Genomic DNA, 20,221 nt, shown 5'->3' on the forward strand with positions numbered 1-20,221 from the left:
CAGTGGCTCTCCTTTCACACAGCAGATTAGTCATTAGGCCCTTGTTTTGCTCCGAGATACATCACTCATAATCTGACCCTGCTCAGAGACCACGCCTTGCTTGTATGTGTGACAGAGAGCTGCTGTCCCACAGATCCCAGCAATACCTGCAATTTAATGAGAAAATGTAGAAAGCATGTTTTAAATTAGCTTTGAAATGGTATGAAATGCAATGTATCGTTGTCTGTGTTTGTCATTTAACTCTGCAATGTTAGTTTAGGTGTGTCTCACCGGGTGCAATGCCAGCAGAAAAACACAGCTGAGAGAAGGGGGGGTTGCTTCTTGTGCTGGCATCCTGTGCAGACATCAGGTTATGCCAGCAATGTGAGTGCATCAGGAGCGTGTACTCCACTACAGCCTGAGCTCACTGGAGAGAGGGTAATGCCTTCGCTCCCTTCCCTTGAGGCAGCATGGGCCGTTGTACAGCTATGTGGAAAACTGCTTCATGGGGTGGATCCAGGTAAATGGTCATCACCTTTTAGGTTTTTTTGCTGTTGTCAGGTTAGGTTTCTGCCAAATCAGCAAGCTGAGCTACATGACTTTGATCACAAGAGTGCTAGTGGAAAACAGAAGAGATGTGCACAAAGGCAGGGGGAGGCAGCACTGGGGCTGCACTCATCCAGAGCAGTGTAAGTTGGTGTGGGGTAGCACTTTCAGTGAAGAGCAGTGGTCAGGTGAAAGAAAGAAAATGCTAATAAACCCCCAAGATAACTGGCTTTATGAAGTCCAGATAAATGACATCTGTAGCCCTTCCCTTATCCACTGACATAGTTACTCCATCATAAGAGGCCACTAGGTTGGTCAGAGAGGATTTTTCGCTGGTGAAGCTGTGCTGGCTGTCTCAAAGGACCTCCCCATCATCCATTGCTTTAGAAACATCATACACTTGGCTAATATTTTAAGGAAGAGCAAAGACAATCCCAAGACAAACAGGCTGCCTGGATAAGAGCCACCAGGAGTGAAGTCAGGACTGAGCAGTGACTGGGGAAAGGAAATTCTGGCAGTGGGAGACCCTGACCACCAACTCACTGACCACCTACTCAAAAAGGACCCCAGACTTAAATGGAAGGAAGAACTGCACCTGGAGACTGATTAGCATGAGAAGCGGGATCTATAGCTACCAAATAAGGGGTTGAACTAATTAACCTTAGACTTATGTGATTTATAACCAATGAATGCTGATGCCTTTGTTAAAATGTATAGTGTCAAGTTTTCATGATTGGTGAGCCAGCCCTTCCTGGGTTACCACCTATGTCCCTACTTAGTGCAAACTAGAATAAAAATTGGAAATACCTCGCCTGGGTGCGTGAAATGGCGCTGCGCGCCGGTTAACGAGCCCGCATTCCGGACAACACCCGGGGGCCATGACCCCGAGCAGGGGCAGGTCCCTCTGGCAGCTGCACCGCCCCCGGGTGACAGCGGGTCCCCCGCTGGGCCCTGCCCGCCCCTCTGCCCGGGCACCCCCGGCCGCGCCCGCTCCCCTGTTCCGCCCGCGCCTCGAGGCGGCGGCTGCGCGGGGCAGCGGCAGCGGCGGCCCGGAAGCGATTTCGGCTCCCGCCGCTTCCGGGGCGGCTCGGCCCGGGCAGCGCGGCCGCGGGGCGGACATTTCCCGGAGCGGAGCCTCGGGGCCTCCTCAGCCGCCGGCGGCCACAGCGGGCAGGCTCCTGCGGCTGGGCTGGGAGGAGGTAGAGGCGCCTGTGGCCGCCGCCGGCCCCGCCGGGAGGATGTTTTCCTTTTCCACCGTGCAACCCCAGGTGAGGGGATGGCGGGACGCCCCGGCCCGGTGCGGTGCGCGGTTCGCCGCGCCCCGGGCCCGCTGTCCCGCGGGGGCTCGCTTCGTGTCCGGGCGGAGGCGCTCGGAAGGCCCGGGGGTTGTGGGCCGCGGCGGGAGGAGCCGAGATCCCGCCTGCCACGTTCCTGGGGCTTTGGGCGTGAGCACGGCCGCAGCGGGGAGAGGATCGGGTGGGGGCCATGGCGGCCTGGGGTCCGTATCGAGGAAAAAAAGTGCTTACATGGAGGAGAGAGGAAGGTACAATAAAATCTTATAAAGAGTAAAAGCAGGCTGAAATGACGAAATAACCGTAGATGGCGTTTCTTAGTATCTGTTTTTGTAGTAAAAGCAAAGGGTGGTGATGTGTGTTACTAAACTGCTGTTAATTTTAACGGGTTGTTGTGAAAGCCAAAAGGAAGTGACTTAGAAGCGTTAGGGGAGGGAAAGCTGTCGGTAATTTATTGTATAGAACAGTCCGAAAGCAATCGGGAAGACATCGTTAATTAGACAGTGAGTTTGATGGGACTGGTGAGTTTTATGGACTTTGATCTTAACCAGTGGTTTTGGTTTTATTTTTAAGTTTTGTATCAGTATATGATAGTCTTATTCCACAATGCAATGTGATTGTTCTTTTCACATGTGGAGAATGTATTTATAGCTTTCATTAGAGTAGTGAAATAGAAGAATTTGTATGTTTCTAGGAATGCATCATTTCACCAGAGTGGTAAATGCAGATGGAAAGTCTGGTTAGTGGTTGAGGTGTTGGCTTTGACCTCTGGAGGCTTTATGGTTTTACCACAAACTCTGAGTCTAATTATAACTTTAGACAATTAATTATGAGGCAGTTTTCATGTCTCACAGCACTGTGTCTTTTGATTGTCTGTCTAGTCAACACAGAGATGGTAGTCCTTTCAGAAGGACATTCAAAGACGTACCCAATTAAGCTTCAATCAGGTATTGCAATCAGGGATCATTCCAGCAGCCAGTTATATTCCAGCTCCTTCCTAGTGACGTGTACTGAGAATGAGGAGTTTCAGAGCTGCTGGAGTTATTTGTACCTTGTATTCACAAGAGATGTAGTCATGTTAAGAGGAGGAGCCCTGGTATGTGGTACACCTGGACTTCTGTACTGATTCATGAGGTGGAGTTGGCTGAATGCTGCTGAACTGCAGATTTGACTGTGTGTTTTGCATAGTTTTATTTTGATCCTTAAGTTGAAATCCCAAGGAAGAAAACATAAAAGGCAAAATTTGGGAATAGCTTTTAATAATGCAGGAAAAAGTATAGATAATTCAAGTTATAAAAGTATTGCTTTACAGATGAAAATATGAGCTTCTAATCTGTCATACATCCTTAAACTTCCTTTTTTTTCTCCTTAAAAAGAGGTATCAGCTAACACTGTGGTGTTGAAGGTCATGTAGTTTATAGTTAAGACCTCAGTTAAAAGGCAGTGTACAAGATACACAGTTACAAGTCAGAATTTGGAATAGAAGTATGTTTAAATAATTTAAACAAGCTTAAGTCTTTATCTGTTTTTTTTTTTCCCAGGCTACTGTTCCTCTGAGTCACCTAATCAATGCCTTTCATTCACCAAAAAGCTCCACAACTTCTGCCAGCAAAGCATCCATAAAGCCTGTTCAAAGGGACACCTCCCCAGAGCATGATCCTCAGAAGAGTGAGGTACTAAAAACCTTTTCAAGAAGTGATGCTTTGGGTTTAACTAAGTTAGATCTGAATAATATCAGTGGGAGTGACTGTAATATTCTACTGGTCTATAAAATAATGTAATGGGACTAAACAAAACAGGATTTTTTTTTTCAATGCATTTCTTACAAGCTTTGTAACTAAGCACGTTTTTGGGAGGAAAATCATGGAATCTCTCAATAACTGCAGAACACTGGAAATCAGCATGGGATGTACTACTCATCACTGTGTTGTGATTCCATTGTTGGGTTTTTGTGGGGGTTTTTTGTTTGGTTGGTTTGTTGGGTTTTTTTTTAATCTGTATTTGCTTTTGGTGCTGCTGGGATTTTTTTTCTCTAAAGTAATCTTACGTAAAGTAATCTTTCCCTAAGGTAATCTTATGTAAATTTTGAACATTTATATCTATTTTTCAGTCTGTGCTTAGAAATTTAAGAGATCTGGGTTTGTCTGATTTGAAAGCTAACCAGTTCAGAGAGTTGGTGAACAGGCTGCTTCCTGGCTACTGTACAGAAAGCAAAGTCTCCTCGCAGTGGCACACATCATACATCTCTGCTCAATCCTTCTTTGAAAATAAGCATGGTATGTTTAAGTGAAGTGTTTATGAGAGTCGGTGAGAGTTAAATTGTAAAGGTGAATACAGTTATTCTTTAGTTTAATCTCTTGTGCTGTAGATAATTTGTAGTTAAATGTATTTAATAAAAATAGTATTGATGTATTTTTTTTGTATATATATGTTGTCTCTAGAGTGGTGCTTTTGAAACTCAGGAAATTTAGAAAATTCAATAAATTGTTTCTTCAGATTTTGAGTTGGTTGCTGTTAAACTTTTCTGAACTCAGCTGTAGTACAAGTGCATTTCTCTTAATGATGAGCTTGAGCTGTGAATTTTTCCACCAGTTCGTTTCACCAAGACATTAGATTTTGCTAATCTACTTATGTCATAGACATTTCCAGTTTACATTGTTATTAATTTTTTGCTTGAAGCAATGTTACACAAAGACACTAATTAGAAAGGAGTTCAAGGTGGCAAACTGTTAAGAGTCCATGTAGAGTGTTTCATTGCTGAAATAGACAAGAGTGGTTCCTTGCAGGTAAAGATGTTTTGTTGGAATTAGTCTAAAATGCAGGAAGTAAGACCATTGTAAATACTTAAGAATGTATTAGAAAAATAACTATATAGCTGGCATTTGAGATACTGCCTATATAGTATTGCAGTAGAGAGAGAGAGTATTAAGAATAATATAATATATTAACATATTATATATATTATATATATTATATATAATAATATATTATATATATTTTATATATATAATATTAATATAATATAATATATTAAGAATAATATATTATTCTTAATAAAAGAAAAAATATTAAATTGCATTGTGTTGTGAGGTACAAAAAAAAACCCTCAGTGACAGTTATCTGAAAGTGAACAAAATAGTTGGAAATGCTTCAAAGCTTTGATAGATGTTCTGGTGATTTGTTTAATTAAAGATGCCTGGAGGACTGTAGGAAAATAGAATTAATATTTAAGAAAATAAAAAACCAAACTGTGCAAGAAGTAATATTGAGTTGCCATTTAAGATAGGGTGTATTTACACTTCGTTGTATCTTTTTGCAGGTTTTGTGGATGTTTTCAGTGCTTTACGCTCATCTTGTTTGTACAGACAACATCCTAATCCCCTCCAAAATTTTTGTTCAGATGTTCGGTGTTGGCCAGGTATAAAGCAATAAACTACACTGGTTTTAGTCACTATAGTATTTTTCTATTCTGGAAAAGTATTTTTCCATTTGTTGTAGAGGTGTCACTTGGGAAATACCAGTAAGCTTCCAGGAGAAACTGATGTCGATAGTAACACTTCAAAACATGAAGTTATTTTTGCATCCGAGTAGTATGTTTCCAGAATTTAGTAAACACCATGTTGTTCCAAGATGTCAGTATTTGTGGATCATATTCTTGAAAGACCATAGATGAACTGACTGTTTTTGAATCAATAAATATGTTGAATTCAGTACTCATCCAGTTGAATTTTCGGAGGGGTTTGGTGACTGACAGCATTAGGGAAAACATAATCAAGAGTTCAGGAAGTTCATGTACTGTCCTCAATTCAGTTCTTCTGATGCTACATCTGGGTATATCTATGTTCGTATCCTGTGCTGAAGAGAAACGCTGACAACATGGAGATAGCCCAGTGATGGGTCACAAAGGAAGGGTGCAGATTTTTAAGCATTTAATGTAGGGGGGAAGCTGAAGGATCTGAGGTTTTAGTTAGCAGAATAGAAGGAAAGGAGTGATCCAATTGCTATTGAACCTTTATCAGTTCCCCTTCTCACATACACTTTAAAGAAGAGGCAACTATTCCAAGTAAAAGCATGTAAAATCTCTGAAAATTTTCAAAACGAGAATGGCTGAGTTCTGAAACAGATTGTCTGGAGAAGTTTGGTTATCTTAATCCTTGGAGATATTCAAAACTGAGCTGGACAAGGTCCAGAGCTACCTGATCAAATGTTAGACTTTTTTGAGCAGGGCTCAAAGGTCAGCTCCAGAAGTTCTTTTTATCCGGTGCTGTTCTGGAACAACAAAAAGCTTAGTGAAGGCAATATAATTGACTGGGATTGGTGTTTATTTTAAAACATAGTAGTGAAAGAAGATAAATATTCTTAGCTGGTGGTAAAATGTCCATCACAAGGTTTCTGATGTTGTAGGAGATGACTTAGAGTGCTATAAACTCACTGGGATTAAGTGGTCTCATTTCTTTTGTCAGTTTCAAAGGTAACAGCACACTGAAGCTGTTCCAGATCTCCTCAGAGCTTTTAGACAAAGCATTATTCCCATCCTTCTGGATTTGCTTCTGAATGTTTCATGTTTGTCAGCCTGCCTGGGTTTAATTGTCTGAATGTCTCCTGTTCCCCAAGTTGGTCAATTAGCTATAATTTATAGCATGAACTCCTGATTATTTTAACATAAAATTTTATGTGAAACAGAAGTTTGCTTGCAAGGTCAGACTACAAATAGGGTTTGTGATGACATAATTATCCATTTACAGTACAGTGGATATGTTGGGAAGATTATATTCCATATTCTTTCATATAATAGTTTCTGAAATTTCTTAAGGCCTTTTTTTTGTAGCGGTAGTAATGATTAGTTTTTAACTGTTGTTTATTTTTACTGCTTAAAGTTTACATACAGTCACGGAACTTTAAGACTTTGAGATCAAGAGCAAGACGTCTGCAGTCAACATCTGATCAATTCACAGAACCAAAAAGTTCACTTTCTTCAATTTTGAAGGTAAATACAAGTAGCGTTATGGAGTTGTTTTGAGCTTACTCAGACCATCTCTTTCTCTTGAATGAACCTTCAGAATTTACCAGTTTTCTTTCACTAGCATGAAAAAAATCTCCTAATTTTGAAACTTGGGCTAATGGCAATGTATTGTTTTTTCTTATTAATACATATATTTGCTTCACAGATCACCAGTAATAAGATTATTTGAATTTTTAGGAGAGCAGTTTCAGCATATAACTATGGTTGTAACTCTAGAAATTAAATTCTTTATACTCTTATTTCTGTGACTTTGAAACTAAAAATAGCTTCAGATCAAAGGATTTTTTTTAAAAACAGAAATACATCTAGTTTAACATACAAGAATGTGTGTTTTCAAGTCAGCAGATAACTATCCAAGTTTGGGGTGGAAAAGCACTAACGAAACCAATTTAACCTGGGTACTCTTTGCTTCTAATTGCTTGTACAGAAGTCAGGTCAATTATGATTTCTGATTTAACTGTGTGTGTAAATTACCTTTGAACTCTTCTCTTCATCTAGGCATATGTGGTTTATTTAATCTGTGGACTAGGTGTACTGTGGATGAAGATAAACCAGAGCTAGCTGCATGCAGGGCTTCTCTAAATGTGATAGGGCACATGAGATGTATTTGCTTAAGCTCCATCTAAACTATACTTGCAAAGGTATTTTGCAATTGGAAATAAAGCAAAAAGCTTAAGCTAGTACGTCCCACTGAATCCAGTGAATAAAGCTGGCTGTGTACAGATCTGTCTTAGGCTGTGTTTTCAGTTTGGAACTGGGATCCAGGAGGGCTCCAAAAATGATCATCTCAGCAAAAATGGGAGTGCCCCTGCTCAAACCATTGGGGTTCCACACTCAGGCTGCTGGCCTGTACCATCTAACTAACCCAATAGCACATGAATTATATGGTGTTGGTAGTTTTAATTTTTTCCTATCACCCATGTTAGCCAGGTGGTAAGTTAACTGTTTATCCAAACTTGGTGTATACTAACACTGCTTTGTAAAATATTGCAGGGTTTTATCCTGAGAAAGCGACGAATTGATGTTGAAAACCTAGACACACTAATGAAAACAAAAAATATCCCAGAGGCACACCAGGATGCTTTTAAAACTGGTTTTGCAGAAGGTTTTTTGAAAGCACAGGTATTCCTGCAAAAAACACTTGGTAAGTTGTTTTACTTTACATGTCTTGTCTTTGCAATCAGAAAGTAGTTTATTTTAGCCCATGTTAAATATGTTTTTGTTTTCTTTTACAGATTCCTTAAGAAGATCACGTTTGCTTTCTTTCTTTCTCTTCGTTCTTTGTTTTTATCTTGCTATATATTCGTCATTTTTACCTGGGAAAGGTTCCTTTTCTGATGCTGGTTAGTTAACTTTTTTTTCCACACAGTTTCACTTGCGTTGTTTCTTCCAGTAGGTTTAGCATAAATTCAATATGTTTTGACATTATGATTGGTTTTCATTAGTACACTGAAAAGTTATCGTAAGAGTAATTTGCTACTTCTGGCTACAGCCTTTCAGATGACAGTGTGACAAAATGTTTATGAAGACAAAAATGTTCTCTGTCAGTATAATTATTTTATTTCTTTTGGTGAAACAGTTACATAGAACCAGAGAAGTCACACTGGTCACCAATTATGTATTTGTCTTTCAATTTAGATGATGTGTTACCTAGATCAACTGTAGGCAAGATGGCTTGATTTTGTAATCCCAGCCTGGTTTATAGCAACTAGGAACTTGGATTGCCAAATTGCCATCTTGAGAAATCTGTTGGAAATAATGGAACAATCAAAAGGCTGAGCTAATGTAACTGGAGATATTCAACTTGATGCTAAGTTACCACCTGGGTCTCAAGCACGTTAGGATATGTGCAGAAACATTGAGGGAGAAGTTCTGGTTTTGTGTACATGCTTCTGGATCAAGAGCTTTCTGTACTACATGTGTCTAAAAGGCATATCACCGAATTAATTGCAAATGTTTTAAAGATTTTTTTTTTTGAAACATAGATCTTATTCCTGGTGGACACTTGTAAATGAACACATGCCCTTTCAAAAGGGCAGGTGTAAGGTCAGTGTCTTACCAGCATGTGTTCAGGTGCAGCACTCAGTCTTGGAATGAAATGACGTTGTGTATAAATTTGTTGTTCGTCGTCTGCTGTTTGCTCTTAGTACGCTTTCGAACATCAAGTATCTTTGATGCAGCAGTTGATCCAATCCAGTTGAAAAATGTCACCTTCGAACATGTTAAAGGGGTAAGATCAAAAGTAAAATGTGTGCAAGTTCTTGTTTTAACTAATTATTATGAGTCTGATGTTTAACTGATCATTTTGAGTCTGATGTTCAACTAATCATTATGAATGTCTTACTCTGTTCAGGAGATTTCTTTGTATGAACTGAATCTTTATATGCATTGGCCACTCCAAGATGAAGGAAGGTTTTAACCACTCTTTTTTTACTTTGTTTTTGTGGCATTTAATACCTTTTAACAGGTGCACTCTCCACTTGTTGAATAACAGTTTTAAAGGCAAGAATAGCAAATGGCAGGCCAAATATCAGTGTTAATCTACCTTTTGCAGAAGTTAATTAGTACAAAAAGATAATAATGCCATTTGATCATTTCTCTCTTAGTACCATCTCTTTCAGGTGGTGTTATTAGGATAGGAGATCTGGAGATTCCCAGAAAGAAGTGGGCATGTCACTGCTGATGGGATACCTCTTTTTTTTCTGTTCAGTTGTTCTTTGACTGTTAGTGGCAAAATGAGGACCTCCCCCTTTCCTTCCCTTTGGACAAACAGATAGAATTAATCTCTTTATAATTAATAGGACTAATATCTTGATGTAGACCTTTTGACTTTGTATTTATTTCTTTGGTCAGATCTGGTCTTGAACTGTTTGGTTGTTCCTTCACTAAGTTTTATGCTTACTTAGTCCTGCAAGCTTTTTAAGGATAGGTTGAATTACATATTGGTATCCACAGAAGGTCTGTGGTACACTTTAATCTTTTTCTGTCTGTATTTTTGATCAATACACAATTAGGGACTTAATTGCTAATACAAAACTTACCTATGAAAACATGCAGTATTTTATAAATGCTTAGTTATATTTGTGGCATGTTTTTCATGTATAGGTTGAAGAAGCTAAACAGGAATTGCAAGAAGTTGTGGAATTTCTGAAAAACCCCCACAAATTTACTGTATTAGGAGGTAAACTTCCAAAAGGTAAGAATCATTGCTCAGCAGAAATGAAAATCCTATGTAGCCATGGCTATGAGGCATGTTCTGTCCTGAAAGACTACTTTACAGCCTAGTTTCTTGCTATTTTTTCATATATTATGCAAATGAAAATTTTGGGGTTAGACAAAATATACTGTGCCTTTTTTAGTTATTGAACTAATAAACAGTAGTACTTTTCCCTGTAAAGCAGGGGCGTTTATTAACCTTTATTTCTTCCTTATGGCTTTTAGCACCTTTAGTGCTTGCTAACTGCTTTAGATAGTTCAGAAACAAATATTTTCATGTAAAAGGATGATTAAGATCATAATGGAAGTCCACATGAATCTGGAATGCATCGACCTGATAAATCTGTTTCCTGTTAGTGCTCTACACTGTTTAAAGACAATTACTTGGAAGGATTTAATTTTAAAAAAAAGGTTCCACAGAAACAGCCAGGAAAATGTCAGTTTGAAGGAAACACTGTTGTAGATTCAGGTGCTTAAGTCAACAGTAAATTTACAAAATACTTCAGGCTTCTGTTTTGATGGTCTTACAAGTCTTTGTTGTTTCTTAAATACGGATCGGATTGTATCTAGATTTGTTACACGGAGCTCCTTCACACTGGCAGTAATGAGCAGTACCTGAAATGGGATCTTAACAACTGTTTGGAGCCAAGTGTACATGATTAGATTTCTTCTAATGCGTGGAAGAAACTAGTCATATAATAAGACTGTGTGGATTTGGTGGTTTTGTTGGTTTGTGGGGTTTTTTTTGTCTTTTAGGTATTCTGTTAGTTGGACCACCTGGCACTGGCAAGACGCTTCTTGCACGGGCTGTGGCTGGTGAAGCTGACGTTCCATTTTATTACGCGTCCGGGTCAGAGTTCGATGAGATGTTTGTTGGTGTGGGAGCCAGTCGCATCCGAAGCCTGTTCAGTAAGTGAAATATTTGTGGGTTTGAAGTCTTTTCATGTGCAAGATTAAGTATTCAGCGTTGTTTACATGGCTTGATTAGTTACAATTCTGGTTACTGGAAAGTAATAGTGTATAAGGCTAATAAATAAAGCTTAAATTGTGTAGGTAAATGTTACAATTCTATGAGCATCAGTTAATTGTAGAATCTTCCTAACCATCACATAAAATTAGAGCAAAACTTAAACTGATGTTAAAACAGTCCCAGAGAAAAGTAGTAATTTAATTAGAAATGTAATGTTCTATAAACTAAATTGAATATTTGAGGTTGTAACTTACTTAGTCATACATAAATTGTTGTAAATTTGAATTGTAAATTTAAGACTAAAAAATTGTGTTAACCTTCTCAATTACTGGCCTCATTTTTAGATTTTTTTTTTTTTAGTCTTAATGAGAGCTTTATGTCATCATAGCAGTAAGCTGAGATTTCCTTTCTCACACCTACCAACAGGCTCAGAATAAAGGGCATTATAATAAAACTTTCAAAATGAATGTCTAGATTTATAACTTTCACAGAAGAAGCTTCCTATTTTAAGTGTGAAAATATTATTGAGGAGGAGAGAATCCAGCTTCCCTCTTAAATGGAAGATTGATGGTGTCAAATATATACAATGCACAAAGTAGTTTGCATTTGTAGAAAAAACGTGATTTGCTTCACATGGATGGGATGCAAAATGTAAGGCATGTAGTACCTTAAAAATGCATTTCCTTCTGTTGACTGCCAAAGTGCAGATGCTTGACTTGTACATTAATATTAATGTTACAGATATATCTGGCTGGGTGAGATGAGTTGCATCCTGGTATGCATGTACCAACTGATGGTCTTCATGTTTATTACTGCATTTTTGTGGTTTTAATACCTGTAAACTTGAGTGTGAGCCCTTCACTGTAAAATAACAAGTTCTATTAAAATAAGTTAAGTGATGAGACCCATCACATTTCATATTGTTTTTATTTAATAGGCAAATACTCTCTATCCAAGCCTGTAAAATAAACTCTTGTAGGGAGTTCATACAAAATACAAGAGTTTCTTAGTTTATTTTACTAGTGATTTCTTGCAGCATGATAAAAACAGGCTGATAAGGAGATATGTATTTGAAATGATAGATACAGAGAATACAGAGAGATACAGAATACGGAGAGATACAGAGAATCAAGATTCTATTTCCTTTTTTTTTAGGCTAAAAGCAGGACAGTTTTGGTGATGTCTAATAGAACACTTTATAATCCAAGAATAATAGAAACAGTAGAGTCCTAAACTACATGATACACTGTCTGTTCCTTTGTGTGGTTCAAGGCTCCTTCTGCTATTTTCCTTTTGTCAGGGGAAGCAAAAGCAAATGCACCTTGCGTCATATTCATTGATGAATTGGACTCTGTTGGTGGGAAGAGAATTGAATCTCCAATGCACCCCTATTCAAGACAGACCATTAATCAACTCCTTGCTGAAATGGATGGGTAAATATATGGATTCTGAGGGCACAGAAGGTGCTTGACTGACTGGTATTTTGGATATGTGGGTGAACTTTTTCTTCTTGACAGCTTTAAAGTTTTGTGTAATTTTTTTGTTATGCTTTTAAGGATATATATTTAATATGTTTTTATGGTTACTTTCTAGTGCTGACAAGAGTAGCATTAATGGCCTTGTTGGAAAGAATATAGAAGCTTCTGAGTTGTAGTTGCACAGAAGCTGCAGTTATTTCAAATAATTTCTCAATTTTTTTAGCCTGGTTATATATCTAAAGGAAGAAGTTCTGCACTGAAATTAGAGCATGTTTTTAACCAGTTGCTGGGTTAAACGTGGTCATTCTTGGATCACATGTGTGAACCATGTTTTTGATGGGCCAGTGAGGTCAGTAGCAGTAGTTATTGACAAAATTGTAATTTCTGTGTCCAGAACAAAAATAATTCTCACCTTGTTTTCCACACAGCTTTAAACCAAATGAAGGTGTTGTGATTATTGGTGCAACAAACTTCCCTGAAGCATTAGACAAGTGAGTATAATGCATTGATTGTTTTACAGACCATGTAGTAAAAAACCCCTGCAACAAAACCAAAGTTGCCTGTGATAATCTTCTAGTATTACAGTGTCATAGCTGGAGTTTTCCCTCTTAAAAAGGATGTGTATTGACCAGTTTTTGGCATTTAATAGGTTGCAGAGGTAAATATGGAGAAATAATTAATATGTTTCTAAGCATTTAAAATTTCTGGAAGTTTTTCAGCAAATTGGTAAGCTGCATCCCTTGTTCATAAAGTAAAATGTTCAAATGCAAAAAGTCTTTTAAAATGAGTTGGCAATAATACCTTTCATTTGTGTTTTTGTAAGTAGGTAAGAAAAATATATTCTTTGTGTATGTTCATGAGACATAATCTATGTAGATAGCTATAGAAATAGCAATGGATTTTTGTCCCTTGATATACATTAATTAATTTACTGCAGCATTTTTGAGTCAGTGTACTAAATTGTCGTTTCTTTTAGTGCTCTAATACGTCCTGGTCGCTTTGATATGCAAGTTACTGTTCCCAAGCCTGATGTAAGAGGTCGTACAGAAATTCTGAAGTGGTACCTTAACAAAATCAAGTATGACCCATGTAAGTAAATATTTTACTGTAGTATTTTATTTGGTAACAGTTTCTGTACTGGATCAGCCCCTGTCATATTAGTCCTTTATTCCATCAGCACATGCGGCTTTATTGTGTTAAGAGAACAAAAAAATTGTCTAGTATCTAGTGTTTTCCTCTAGTCGCTAAGAGTTCATAGTGTCTTGAGAATAAGCTCAATTTCTTTTAAAATGGATTTTTTTTTTGTTTAATGCATAATTTTCAATAGAATATGATTCTTGCTTAAAATTTCAGGAGCCATATGGACTCTAATAAACAAAAGGGTTTTGTTTTTTTTTTCTCCCCCTACAGCTGTTGATCCGGAAATAATTGCACGAGGCACAGTAGGATTTTCTGGAGCAGAGCTTGAAAATCTTGTAAATCAAGCTGCCTTAAAGGCAGCTGTTGATGGAAAAGAGATGGTAACCATGAAAGAACTAGAATTCTCCAAGGACAAAATTCTAATGGGTAGGATTTTATACAAAAGACATACATGTATATTGTAATACACACATAGTGTGTATTATAAGTATGTTATATTACCTCACACAGAGGTTTTTTTGGGGGGGGAGGGGGGATGGTTTGTTTGGGTTTTTTTTTAACTAATGAAGTTTCCTATTAGTTATTTTTGAATAGAACCTTTTGAGACCAGAGAGTAGTGTGTAAAATCTAGTGTGGAATACATTCTTTAAAATTTGATACTATTTTTAAAGTTAAAAATGCTGCATGTTATACTTCAGCCTAGAGGGAGAGACAGGCTTGACTTCTTATCCTTCCCCTCCTATGATCAGAAGCCTGGACTTCTGTTTAACTTCTCATAAGGTAGCACAAAGCTTAACTTCTCAGGCATAACCACTATAAATCTGGTCTGTTCATGCTTGAGAGAAGAAATTACATTTTCTCAGATACTTAGACTGCATTTTAAATCTATTCCTTTAAAAGCAGCTTGTCTGTAGAATATGTTCGGGTCCATTTTTAGACATTAAAATCTGACTTGTAAACATTTTGCACTTAATAAGTGTTAGTTCCCTTTGATTACATGTTCCTTGGCTGCTTTGTGCTCTGAGTATATGTAATGTGTGGATTGTGGTGGCCAGCTGTACAAAAAGGTTAATTTAATGTTCCTCTTTTTAAGGACCTGAGCGTAGAAGTGTAGAAATTGATGAGAAGAACAAAACCATCACTGCTTACCATGAGTCCGGACATGCCATCATTGCCTATTACACCAAGGATGCGATGCCGATCAACAAGGCCACGATCATGACACGAGGAACAACACTGGGACATGTGAGTATTTCTTTATCCAGCTCTTTTAGTATTTTTAAATTTTACTTAGTTTATTAATATTTCTTTGTTTAGTTTTATTTTTATGTTGGTTTGGTGATGTAGAGGAATTTGTAGTGATACTATTTGCTGTGATTATGTTAATGAATATTGTAATCTGTTGAAATACTCAAGTTTTGAGCAATCTCTCGGAAAACCCATGGTTATCTTTTCTGTGTGTTAGAAAGCTTTCTTTCTTCATTTTGTAATAAGTTAGTGTGCGCTAGTATAACAGTTCAGATGTACAAGGAAAGAAGTATAAGTAAGTTTGGTTCTGCTGCAGTTAAAATAGCACCTAACAGCAAAATTTTGAAGAACATCCAAAGGACTGTTAAGTAGAAACTCAGCTGTACTTTTAATACAAACATCCTTTATTAGGTTGTTCTTTGTCCAGTGTGGCTTTTTTAAACTTCATCAGTTACCTGTATTGTTTTTAGCATGGATATCCATAAGTTTTTCTACTTTGCCTTTATCTGCCAAGCATTTGAACAGAATAATATTTCTGTCTCTTCCTGTTGAACTTTTTTCAAGTTAATGTGTTTGGTTAATGAAAAAACCATTGGTCTGAATCCCCTGGGCAAGTTGATTTGTACTCAGACCAAGTGCAAGGAATAAGGAGAAATTGATAGAACAGGTTGTGCTGTTTCTTCTGGTAGTAGGTGTAAGTTGCCCACATTGATGTGGTGCTCAGGGTCTGACGAGACTGTTTCAGTGGTTCAGCTGAGCACCTCCAAGCAAACCTGATGAATGCATATACCAGGGGCAGGCCAGAGCATGCAAAGAGTTACATAAAATCTTTATCAGCTTTGGATATAAATAAGAACATTTTTGAGATTACTTCAGTATTTCTTCAGTTTTTGTTACCTGACCACAGTTCTGTATCTTACAGGTATCTTTGCTCCCAGAAAATGACAGATGGAGTGAAACTAGATCCCAGCTGCTTGCACAGATGGATGTCTGTATGGGAGGAAGAGTAGCAGAAGAGCTCATATTTGGAAGTGATCACATCACAACAGGTCTGCTGATTGGTAGTTAAAAGAGTTTTTGATCAAGGCTGTGGACTGGCATGTTTAACATGGTTTCAGTAATGTAACTTAGATCTGTTTGCTCTCTAGGTGCTTCCAGTGATTTTGACAATGCTACTAAAATCGCAAAACTGATGGTGACTCGATTTGGAATGAGTGAGAAGGTAGTATCATCAATCCTTTAATATTTATATGGAGCAAAACCAAGTTCTGTTCTGTAGCTAAAGCTATTTGTCTTTCAGTGATCTCTGAGATTAGGGTAAGTAGTTTTCACAAAAAGAGTAAGCCTTATGACCTGGTCTGCTATACAGAGCTCAACTAGAAAACCTGTATACTTGACAGTTTTAAAAATTATCTTGCAGGATTTTCACTCCAAAATTGCCTTGAAAGTTACTAATATCTTCAGAAAATAGTTCCAATAAAGCCAAATGTTTTGGAATTGAGGATAATTTTGAGTCTGGGAGGGTGAAGGGGGTAACACCAGTGAGTTTTCTAGACTTTCTTTAGAAGCTTCTTTAGTCATGTTTATTGTCCATCAGGTGTCAGTAGTCTAGGCATTTTGCTTTGGTTCTTAAGTAAGAAAGCACTTAGGATCTGTACTGTGACCAATTGAAATGGAATTCTGCAGTAACTACATAGTTGATGAATAGGCTTCTTGTTTTGCTTCTGCTGAAAGCACTTCAGCAGGCATTTGACTTCATGATCTTATTTGTTTGCATGCAAAAGCAATAGGTGCTGAAACTCATACAGTGTTTTATGTGTATGACTGCAACAGCGGCAAGATAAAGTTATTTTTGTTGTTGTTTAGCTTGGTGTTATGACCTACACTGATACGGGGAAAGTCAGCCCTGAAACCCAGTCTGCAATTGAACAGGAAGTGAGGACGCTTCTACGGGTAAGAGCCTCTCCCTCTCCACTCTCATACTTCTGAGATAAATTGAACACCTGATTGCTTAATTCATTTAAGTAATGTATACAGGTTAAAATACACAGGTGGATAAAAGTATTCCCAAGTATTTAATGTAGCTGCAACTTTTAACCTCTGCATATCAGAACTTTTTTTTGATTGTCGTGCACAAGTAGAGTGAATCAAGTTGGTGGCATTGGACTCTTTAATATACTCTTTAACACTTATATTTGGTCAGGATTTGTATTTTGCCTATTCAATTCACAGGAAAAGTATGGCTACAAATTGTTTTAGAACAGATGTGAATGTTTTATGTTACTTTCACATTTCATAACTCCCAAGATGAGTAATTTTGTATAAAATCACAGGAATGGCCGTATCAGATCAGTGTTGGCCTTCAGTATCCCTCACAGGGATCAGTGTCAGATGCTCAGGGAAATTTGTAACATTTGATAATCACTGAACTTTCTCATCACTGTTATGGTAATCTGAATTAGTTTGGTACAGGCAGGAGAATTACTCATGTTGTAACATTTAAATGATTAACACTTTTGCTGTAATTGTTGAACTGACTTGGCCTTGTGAGAACTACCAGGATAGAACTAAAAGCTGAAGGTGGTAATGCTGGCATTGTGCATCTCCTTGCAGCAACTGGTGACTTTAGCTTTCAGCTTTCTAAAACTACATAGTGTTTTGAATTTTTTAAGTATTAAAAAACGATAGTCTTTGAGGAACAATCTGTGAATGCTGTAGCTTTGCTCATAGTGCAAAAAACCCTATTTTGTTATAAAAATCAGGAAATTTTCCAATCTAGTAAGTCTTTCCTAAGTCATATGTAACAATACTAAGGTTTGTCTCAGGATTTTGTTTTTATGCCTACTTGTGCAAAATGCAAAGGTGGCATAAACTGTTTGGGTTTTTTTCATTAATTATGCCAGCTATATTTTAAATCTTTGTGACTCAGGAGCTGTGCTAGCTTTGAAATATAATGCCCAACTTCAAATGTTTGTCTCAAGCTGTATTTACCTGGAAACAATTTTTGAAGTGGAATCTTACTGTTGTTCTAAAGTCTTAAAATCTCCTTCTACCTGTTCTTAATATTAGGACTCCTATGAGCGAGCGAAGAACATCCTGAAGACTCATGCAAAAGAACACAAGAATTTAGCAGAAGCTTTATTGAAATATGAGACTTTGGATGCCAAAGAAATCCAAATTGTTCTAGAGGGGAAAAAACTAGAAGTAAGATGATAACTTCTGGGATATGTAACTGATAATTTGAAGAATGTACATCTAGCAATGCCGTAGTCTTACGCAGCATAGCCTTTTTTCTCTTCCTGGTGTATGGCATTAGTGTCACTTTAATATTAGTCTGTCTCTTGTGAGCTTCTGTTACTCATCTATTTGTTGTGTCTCATGAGAATAAGACACAAAATAAAGCAAAGTTCCTCATCCTCTGCTCCCTATACTCTTCGCACAAGAAGTTATTCAGAAGGATAAATCTCAGGGTTGAATTCAGCATTTTGATTCAATCAAATGTGTTGAAGCTGAGAAGAAAAACATGCAGATACAGTGGTGTGTGTTGGCACAGCTTCCTGGGCCATGCTGCTACATGTGCGTTTGAAGTGATACCCCACAGTATGTGCTCTGGAATGTGTTAAGGAGAGTGACAGACTGAGATGTAAAGCATTAGGATGTCATGTAGCTATTGCTCATGCTCTGTTTGAGCCTAGAGATCACTACTAAAGGCTTTTTATTTAGAAATGTAACAAAACATCTCAAAGGATGAACAAGCTACATTGTGGGAGCACCATGCTAGACAAAAATATTAGTGGTCATGTTTCCAGTACTCTTGGGGCTAAAATACACGTGTATGGCTGGGAGAGAAATTTTAATGCAAAAACAACAGGCTAAACATATCTAAGCCTCTTTGGACCATGTTTTGGGTGGAACCATAGCAGGGATAAGAGAAATACCTGTGACCTCTGATGTGCTGCTGACAAGTTTCTTAAAGTTTTTATTACTGCAGTAGACAGATGACAGTGCTTTGATGACAATGCTTTTACACTGCTGGAGATTCTACAGAACTAGTTTCTAGTAATACTATGTACGGGCGTTTGATAATCCAACAGATAATCTCTTTGAAGAGGACAACATTGCTCACTGAAGAGTAATTCAGAAAATGTTTGAAGCATGTGTTACTTCAAGTAACATTCCCAGTTCTGTTCTATGGTAGAAGTAGGGAAATAAAACCTTTTCTTTCAACCTTTACAGAAACCTCGGGAAATTCTAAGAAAATACAAAAAAGGTTTTGAAAACAAGAGCTGTTTCCAATCAAGTGGAAGTGATGGCTAGCAATTATATGCCAGTATTCTTCTGATCTCATGGAACTGCTTTTTAGGAATAACACATATTGATCATAATCCTTCTGCACAATCAATTGTAGCCTTGTGGGATTACAGGCTTCTGTTGCGGAGAGGGCATGTATTAGCATATAAATGTCGAGGGTTAACATACTTGGACATGAAAATAGCTGGGCTGGTGCCAATAAATGTGATTGGAAACTGGTAGCTACATGTAAAACTAGAAGTAACATAGTATTCTAGAATTTTCTGAGTGTAATGCTTGATTTATAACCTAGTTTTTTTAGTAAGAGCACATAGGGTTTTTTCCCCTTTCAAAATGAGATCAACTTTCTTTTTGCCAGTTTTTGTCAGCTTACTATAGTGACATCCTGCTCAGCGTGGGAGTCGAAATGTTATAAAACAGTATAGGAAGTGTCTAGGCTGACTAGTTACAGTTGTACATGTATTTCAGAAATATGCCAACAGAAATATACTGCATATTTGGCATCTGGTTTTGGAGTAATAAAGGTTAATTTTAATTGTGCACATTGGTTTTCTGTTTATTCACTGTAAATTGCTATAAAATGTAATACCAAGTTCCCTAGTATGTAAATTGAGGTGTATAAAACATTTAAAATTGTAAATAAATTTAAGAATTATGGCAAAATTGCACTCTCTAAATGAGATTTCTAGGGAATGTTCTCCCTAGAAATTCACACCTATTTTCAATTGCTGCTTCAGTAGTGGGACTTGAAAGGGATCTTTTCCAGCTAAATAATGCAAATTTGCATTTAGAAAGAGAAGCAAAAAAAAACTTCTCTTGTTTGAAGTTACTAATACCTATACTGAATGATCTTGTTTGGGGGTAAGCCCTTGAAGTCCAGCTGATTTTTCTTATTCAAAAGCTTCTTGCTATATGCATAGAAGTAGGACAGTCTCAAAAATGAAAAAAAATAGTGATATATCATTGGGTCATGAAAGATTGTTACAAGCTTAGCCATAAAGTATAAAAGGTATCTCTG

General features: G+C 37.5%; 1 protein-coding gene across 4 annotated transcripts; it reads left to right on the forward strand.

Moving 5' to 3' along the window:
- The first annotated feature begins 1,581 nt into the window (after positions 1 to 1,581).
- On the forward strand, positions 1,582 to 19,745 carry YME1L1 (YME1 like 1 ATPase). Of its 4 annotated transcripts, none has more exons than XM_042043339.1 (19): positions 1,582 to 1,793; positions 3,359 to 3,490; positions 3,928 to 4,093; positions 5,137 to 5,235; positions 6,695 to 6,804; positions 7,834 to 7,984; positions 8,076 to 8,183; positions 8,988 to 9,070; positions 9,946 to 10,036; positions 10,813 to 10,965; positions 12,327 to 12,459; positions 12,933 to 12,995; positions 13,481 to 13,593; positions 13,915 to 14,070; positions 14,738 to 14,889; positions 15,815 to 15,941; positions 16,041 to 16,114; positions 16,759 to 16,845; positions 17,962 to 19,745. In XM_042043339.1, the coding sequence occupies exons 1-19, from the start codon at positions 1,764 to 1,766 to the stop codon at positions 18,103 to 18,105; spliced, it is 2,172 nt and encodes a 723-aa protein (XP_041899273.1). In that variant the 5' UTR covers positions 1,582 to 1,763; the 3' UTR covers positions 18,106 to 19,745. The 4 variants fall into 4 exon arrangements, with proteins under 4 accessions (XP_041899273.1, XP_041899274.1, XP_041899270.1 ...); XM_042043336.1 differs by lacking the exon at positions 1,582 to 1,793 and adding an exon at positions 1,800 to 2,068; XM_042043340.1 differs by lacking the exon at positions 5,137 to 5,235 and having other exon boundaries at positions 1,595 to 1,793.
- Positions 19,746 to 20,221: the final 476 nt, after the last annotated feature.

The sequence above is a fragment of the Corvus kubaryi genome, unplaced genomic scaffold, assembly GCF_017639235.1.
Source record: "Corvus kubaryi isolate FWS band 111438036 unplaced genomic scaffold, C.kubaryi_AGA036_p1.0 37398, whole genome shotgun sequence".
NCBI lineage: Eukaryota > Metazoa > Chordata > Aves > Passeriformes > Corvidae > Corvus > Corvus kubaryi.